This window comes from Salvelinus namaycush, chromosome 12, assembly GCF_016432855.1.
Source record: "Salvelinus namaycush isolate Seneca chromosome 12, SaNama_1.0, whole genome shotgun sequence".
NCBI classification, from domain to species: domain Eukaryota; kingdom Metazoa; phylum Chordata; class Actinopteri; order Salmoniformes; family Salmonidae; genus Salvelinus; species Salvelinus namaycush.
In genome coordinates, this window is record NC_052318.1 from 40,161,364 (window position 1) to 40,169,119 (window position 7,756).

The window sequence follows — 7,756 nt, forward strand, 5'->3', positions numbered from 1 at the left end:
AAAAAAAACAAGTTGAATATTCTGAATGTGACAGCAAGGATTACAATTGTACCGTCTCATTGAAGCACACTTACTGTAGGCTACTAGCTAATAAAACAAAAAAATACTTGACCAAAGGGAGAGTATGGAGTCAAATGTGTCACCAAATGCATCACACTGATTTCCTTTACCACTGATAATGGCAATAACTGAACTACAGCAAATAGTCTGTCAATCTTGTAAAGACATGGAGGACTCCGTCCCAGACCCTCAAATCATACAAGTCTTGACTGGTACCTCGTATTGTGTTCTTTTAGGCATTGAAATAAAAATATCTAGCATAAACATTAAGTCAGACAACAGATGTCCATCTGGCTCCTAGAAGATGTGGGAGGATTGGCTATTGTAATGCAATACCAAATCATGATGGCCCTTTCATCATTACAATCATCTGGCCTGTCCATGTAGCCTACAGTAATAGAAATGGGGAAAAGTGGAGCGATGGTGTGAGAGGGGGATATAAAACAGTCTCCCAGAGGCAGACGCTCACCATCTGCTGTCTCTTACAAGTAAATATCATTAGTCCTCAAAAACAGTAACATAAAACAGATCTTAAAATTACATCCTTACAATATCAGTAATTGAGGGTACACCGCAGATGAAATGTAAAACATACGTAGTTCAAAAAACACAACGCTATCTAGGTGGACTTGGCAGAGACCAAATGACAAGGTTGAGTTGGACCGATGCAAGTTTTTTTTCCTTCAGCCTCCAGGCAGCAGGGCAGGGGGGGGGGGGCTCCTGCTCAGACAAATTCCTTGGTGCTGCTAGGGGGGCGGGTGGCGGCGATGGGGTATTTGGGTGTAGGTTTGCCCTTGGGGCATGATGCTGCGAGCATGGCACCGCCGATTATGTCCAGGAAGGCTCCAGCCCAGGCAATGAAGATGGCTAAACCAAACTCATACCTAGAGGAGAAGAGGGTTTGTGTTGGTATCAATACAATTACATACGTGACAGAAAACGGACCGCAACTTATATCATTCACCAACTCCAAGACGGTGAGTTAATGATTCCAGGTAATAAGAGGGGAAATAAAGAACAGAAGGAGGCCATAGAGGGATTCAGCAGTACTTACTTGGAGTTGACAGGGGCGAATGGATTGTAGAACTCTTTGATGATGTTATGAGCAAACCACGAGCAGGCAATAGTTGCAGACAGAGCTATGGAGAGGGAAAAAAAATGTTAGAGGTTAAAATATCCGATCATACAGAGAATTAAGAGCAACTGACATCCGCCGATTTCAAGGTAACTCACATCCAATCAGCAGGATGATGCCGCCAGTCATGGTGATGCGAGACTTCTTTATTTTGTCATCTCCTCCACAGTTGCTGCACTTCATTCCCATGGTTGCCACCCCCAGTCCAGCCACGGTCACAATGATGCCCACAATCATCAGGGCACGCGTTGCCTGGAGGGCGCCTGTAGAGGTGGGGAGGACAGGGTTAATACACCAGGTTATCCCTTTAGGGTGATATGCCCTACTAAACATTATTTTAGCTTTTTTCAACAGAGAGACAAGTTATAGTTTAATAGAGGAAGGAGAAGTACAAATGGTCTAGTGAATGAAAGACCATGTTAGTTGACAAATGTTTGATTTATCTACACAGACTTTAAAGAATTCTGCCACAAGTTGTTTTGGTCATAGGAATAAAAGGCGTAACTTCATTTATAGGCATGTTTAGCTTTAATACCCAGGTTAAGACCCGAAAGCAGTAGCCACTGAAACCATTCCACACTCATCTCCTGTCTCTGCCTCAACCACTCTCTCCTGTAGGCAGGTGCATTACATGGAAATAACCCGGTTTTGCATGAACATTGCCATTGAGAGCTTCCGCCATTTTAAAGTAGTCAAGTGGGTGGGGAGCGATCAGACAATGATCAGAGCATAGTCTTCTTCAAATTGGTTTGTCTAGTTTGTAAATGGCTTTAAGCTATATGTCCGCCGTCTAGTGGCCGCAATAAATGAATGACAAGATTTGGTTCAAAACTCGAGCACTGCAAGTGGTGGTAAGTCACCAATATTAGCTTTACAAACATCAAAAGAAGATGTACTACTTTTAGAATTAGATTGCCTCAATGGTGCTGCCCATGCGGTCACAGACGCCACAATGGCACAGATACAACATTGCGATCTCTATAAATCTCTATGTGTGCAACAGAAACCATCTCCAATGGAAACCCTCGAGGGTAGAGTGTGTGGGTGGGTGATTCTCATGAAACCAGTTTTAAAATGTCTGTAGCAAATTGAGAAACAAACCATGATGCATCTGCAAAAATCAACTACCATTCTGGAGGGCTAAGATCTCATTTTAGGGAAAGTGTTATTTTAAATACATAAATGTGCCTGAATTGTACAATTTCACCTCAAACTCTCATTACCGTAAAGCGTCCGTTTTTACACTTTAGAAATACCAAATGTTGCTGTAGTTTGTCCATAATCATAAACATTGTTTACTAGTAGAAGTTTAAGTTAAGTTTACATTAAACTAATATTTTTTGCGTAAACAGTGTGTGAACATCTGTCATTACCATAACACTTAAGTTCCTGTAAAAAAAACTCCAATCAGTTTCTAAATAAAGTTTAGTCACCCATGATGCATCTAGGAGTAGTCAGATGAGCACAGTGAGTTAATTTATTTGCTTATATGCCTTTAGACTAAGGTTCTTATTCTCAACCACCACCTTTACCCAACTAAAAAGCTCAAACTGGGACAAAGTGATTATATAATTTCATTTGAAAGAAATATATATTTTTCAGGCTTATGTTTAACTCAGGCCTTTTCATAATTTTAGGTATTTTCTTAACTGCATTGTTGGTTAAGGGCTTGTAAGTAAGCATTTCTCGGCACATGTAACAAATAACATTTGATTTGATTCATTAGGGTAGCAATATAAACTATTAGAAACACTGATTTGCTTAGCACTTTTTTGGACTTGTTATGTAATGAGAATTGTGGGAAAATGCATATTATCTGAATTAAACAAAATAATAACTATGAAATAGTTACGTAAAGATGCTAATCTCAGTAATTCAAGAGGAAATTGTGAAAAATTACAGAATATATCTTTATTTTTACTGTTTCGTGAGAATGACCTGTGTGTTTGTGTGCCACCCCTCCCTGGCTCAGTCACCAAGCCAGGAACCGGTCAGACCAGTCTTGAGACCGGGGGAGTTGGGTTTCACTGAGGGAGACACTCCCTCTACATGCCGCTAAAAACATTTCCTTCCTCTATTGGCTAGCTAGACCCTCTTACAGCAGATAGATATGGATTTAGCTTACAACTGCCATTGAGCACATTCATAAGAGCCAAAATCAAAATGGCTGCCTTGAAGTCAGCAAAGTTCTCCAATATTGCATTATAACACCCCCTGAAACTCCAATCAGTATTGGCATGAGACACTGTAGGCATACTCTGCAATCCTCACTTACCAGGACAGCATGAGGACATTAAAGGAATCAGTTGGCACAGCCTAATGCCTTATTCATATCTGTCAATATTTAATCTCCCGGCTATCAGCGCAATGAAATTGATATCAAGCTATTATTTTCTGACTTGTTACATCCGACCACTGGTTTGATAACAGTGTTTATCAGAACTGGCTTGTGTTCATGTTTGCAGATACGATAAAGCATACAAGCAAAAGAGAGTATGCGATAAGGAGTCTATTAAAAAAATACAGCCTTGTCAAAAGGTGTTGTTGATACACAAGTCAAACAAAGTACTTTACAGCCACTAAAAAAAAACTACCATAAACAGTCTAGGGAACTCAAGCAGCCAGAGAGTGGGAGCATAGGGAACTCCACAGGTGTACCATCGGTGAAGTGGCAGAAGACACGAGTGGAATAGATGGCACGCCGCAGTAAGCCACACACTTAACTCTACATCTAGACAGCACAGGGTGTATACTGATGAAGAGTAATGGAGGACACATTTTTACATTGAGATAGTGGATAGAGAAATTACCATAGAATACATTTACATTTTACAAGACTAATTGATAAGATACAGGAAGGATCAAGCAATTTCAAAATCGGGGGGAAGTGGTCAGTAAGTGTACTGTAGTCAGAGGCTAACATGTTGCTGTAGCTCTATGTCTAAAATATTTCAATGTCATGATTTACGGTGTTTTGGTATAGGCTAATCATATTCTAACACCCCCGGAGATTGATCTGAAGAGACCGTGCAAAGGAAAGGCTGTAAAAGTGAGCGGGCTATTGAAAAACAAGGGACTACCAGGTATACAATTACCCTTGGACACTGAGTTGAGTAATAATTATCTCCATAATACAACAGGGCCCGGTTTCCCAAAAGAATCATAAGGCTAAATTCATCGTTAGAACCTTTGTAGGAGCAACGTTAAATCTCCGAGCTGTTTCCCAAACCCATCGTTATTAACGTTGCACTTCAAAACATTCGTAATCAAATGCCTGCCTCCCACTCGTAGAACAGCGAAGTGCGCAATTGGATGCATTTTTACCCTCCCGCGTCATTACACAACGCTAAACATGACTCGGTCCCTCTGAAAGCCGATAACTTCAGAACGAAGTTGATTAAAGTCGCCAATGTCTTCGCAATTAAAACAAAGATGCTTCAAATTAGGCTATTATGTAAACAGTAGGCTATAGGCCCATTTTCATCATATTGAAATAGCCTACATTTAGTGTCCAATCAATTGAGTTATATTGTGTTACTTGTAGGCAACGGAGTGTACACTATCTCAAAATATTTCACAATGTGTAGCCTAACGTGGGCAATGTGCCGGTGATTTAATGCATTTGTTATTGGGTAGCCTAAGCTTTACAATTAGCTTCAATATTTGCAGCCATGGGTATCTCTAGGAACTGATCCGTTGTCAGTACTGTGAATTAATTGTGACGTTAGGGAAAGATTACGAGAGAAAGCGGATCCAAAAGCAGCGCTCACTTTTGATCCTACCAGTATCGACATGCTCCAATGACGCATTTAGCGACCACTCTGCGTGATGTTTTGGGAAACGCATGTTACATCGTCCGCCGTTGTAGGAAGCGCCATCGATATAGGGAAATCGGGCCCTGGTCATTATCAGATCATTCGCCTACTAAACTGATCTTGGTCTTTAGTGGGGTAGGATGAAAAAGGAGAAAATTGATGCCATTTTTATTCAATATAGGTTATAGAATGTATAATGTGTGCTCCTTGCTAACAGTTCTCTGTGCACGCAGTTTCATACAGCGCCATGGAGTCTATTCACTGGCGTGTTGACAAAACAGAGCACGATAAACGTGATATTTACCCCCATGCCTGCAGCTCGCACACCCTCGATCACCAACTTGGTCTCAGAGTATTTCCTATTATTCTATATGATTCATCCAAGACACTCCATTTAGTATGATATATTACGTTTCGAATAGTATGTATTAATTTGTGGATGTCCATTACCCATTTCATATGACATGTTACAAATCACAAGCTGTACAATATTCCAATTTGTTGTGGCTAATGTTAATTAGCTGAAGTTAAGATTAAAAGTTAGGGGAAAGGCTAGCCAACATGTTAAGTATACTGAACAAAACATGTAGTGTTGGTCCCATGTTTCATTAACTGAAATAAAAGATCCCAGAAATGTTACTTACGCACAAAGCTTCTCATTTTGTGCACATCCCTGTTCGTAAGCATTTCTCTTTTGCCAAGATAATCCATCCACTTGTGACATATCAAGACGCTGATTAAACAGCTTGATCATTCAGAACTTGCTGTAAAAAATAAAAGCAGTGTCCAGCTCATCATCATACGAATTTCAGTGTTCCAGATTTACGTTTACTATGTTACGTCTAATATGAGACTAGTCTGCAACACGCCCATGGAGCACTAGCCTATACGGGTTTTTCCCACAGGCAGAAGAGGACAATGAATGACTGGATAATCATTACCGTGTTAACAGCACAAACCAGCCATAGCCACGAACCAATGTGAATACAAGTCATTCATTCAGTGGCCTGTGTTTGACTATATCCCCAGATTGCTGTATTCTCAGAGGTTAGATAGTGAACTGAAATTGAGATTAAAAATGAAATAACACCCCATAAGGAAAGGGATAACGAATTTAAAATGTATAGCATGCAGAGGGTCAGAGTTGAATAGTAAATGGACAAAGCAACCAAAAGTTTACATTGAGCATTACACTAAATATGAGTCATAAATCCAGCAACAAGGTGTCAATTTCATAGTATTATCAGGTTTCCAATCATACATGGCGCATGCTAGCCCTTGTCATGAATCTGTTCCATCAAATTACACAAGTGTCATTGGATGAAGTAATCTTCTGTAGGGGGCAGTTTTGTTAAGAGCAGCGATGTTTGGTCTGAACATTAACACGCATCGCTTGCAGTAGGTTTTGGGGGCTTAATTAAGGATATTTCATAAATCGGTGCGAAATGATTTTCAAAAACAAAAAAAGGTTCAATTCATACACACCTTTATAAGTTTAGGGTTGCATGTTACAACGCTTGTTTATTGAAAAAAAAAAAAAACATTTGACTACCTGTGCTAATTATCTGTCTCTGAACACCTGAGTAAACGAAAGAGGTCAGACATTTTTGTCAATGAAAAATAGGGTCTGCTGCAAGTGTTAAGTATACAGTAAGTGTGTCGTTTGCATTTCTGAAGTTGATTTGATATGGAAGTAGAGGAATTTGTTTCTAGAACCATAGCGCAATTGAGAATCAATTCACGTTTAGATGGAGTATTTGGCAGTTTTGGCCTCGAGCCAATTCGCCCTTTTAAAAACAGAACATGTAAGACTTAAGGTTTGACGTTAGGTTCCTTTAGTCCAATATTGGGCAAGGTGCATGCCTCATTCACATAGCAGTGTTAATTCCCTCGCCTTAAATTCATACAGCATGTTCAACATAATACGTTCTATTGCACTCATGCCACTAAGATCCATACAGGGGCAAGGAAAACGTTCAATACACACGTTTATAAATTAAAACAAATTCATTAGCCCACTTACTGTCAAGTTGCAGAATTGAGTCGTAGACTTTGCATTGGATCTGGCCGGTGCTCTGGAATGCACAAGACATCCATAATCCCTGGTACATAGACACTGCTGTGATGATGTTGTCCCCGACATAGGCGGACATCTTCCACTGGGGCAGGATTGTGCCTACAATTAACCCGATCAGACCCAGTAGCGACAAGGCAAAACCCAAAATCTGGAGTCCCGAGTTGGCCATTATGAACTCCTTGAATCAAACTCAGTTTAAGTAAAGTCACTGTCCTTGTAAAACCTGTAGAAAGTCAAATTGTTTGGCTGGAACAAAAAGGAAATTACTGTCCACCTGGTTGAGAAAAGTAGTCCTCCACGCGTTCACACAATGGATGTCTTAAAAAAAATGTATTTGTAAATCTGTTGTTTTAGAAAGTAGTCTGCGAAATATAAACCCAATTTGGTAATTTTGCCTGTAAAATGCAAAGGGGACTATTTCTCAGGCACCTGTTGAATAGCCGCACCTTGAATATAATGAGGATTTGTCTGAGAATGGGCGTTTTTTAAAGTAGCTTCCTCCTCACAAGGGGCGGGGGATGCGCACAGTTTCGAGTCATCAACAGGTATCTTGAAGACCTGAGGTTTCATGATGTCACGGTATCAGTCACAGCAGAATAGACCCGAACCGCAATATTTTTTTAACGAATGTTATTGTGTGACTATTCTTCCTCGAATCATTTGGTGAGT

At 40.2% G+C, this 7,756-nt stretch overlaps 1 protein-coding gene across 1 annotated transcript; it reads right to left on the minus strand.

Moving 5' to 3' along the window:
- LOC120056585 (claudin-7-B-like) lies at nucleotides 1-7,517 on the minus strand. Its single transcript, XM_039004773.1, has 4 exons — nucleotides 7,034-7,517; nucleotides 1,294-1,458; nucleotides 1,115-1,199; nucleotides 1-944 (listed from the first exon to the last, which is right to left on the minus strand). Exons 1-4 carry the CDS (start codon nucleotides 7,254-7,256, stop codon nucleotides 785-787), a joined length of 633 nt encoding a protein of 210 aa, XP_038860701.1. The 5' UTR covers nucleotides 7,257-7,517; the 3' UTR covers nucleotides 1-784.
- Nucleotides 7,518-7,756: the final 239 nt, after the last annotated feature.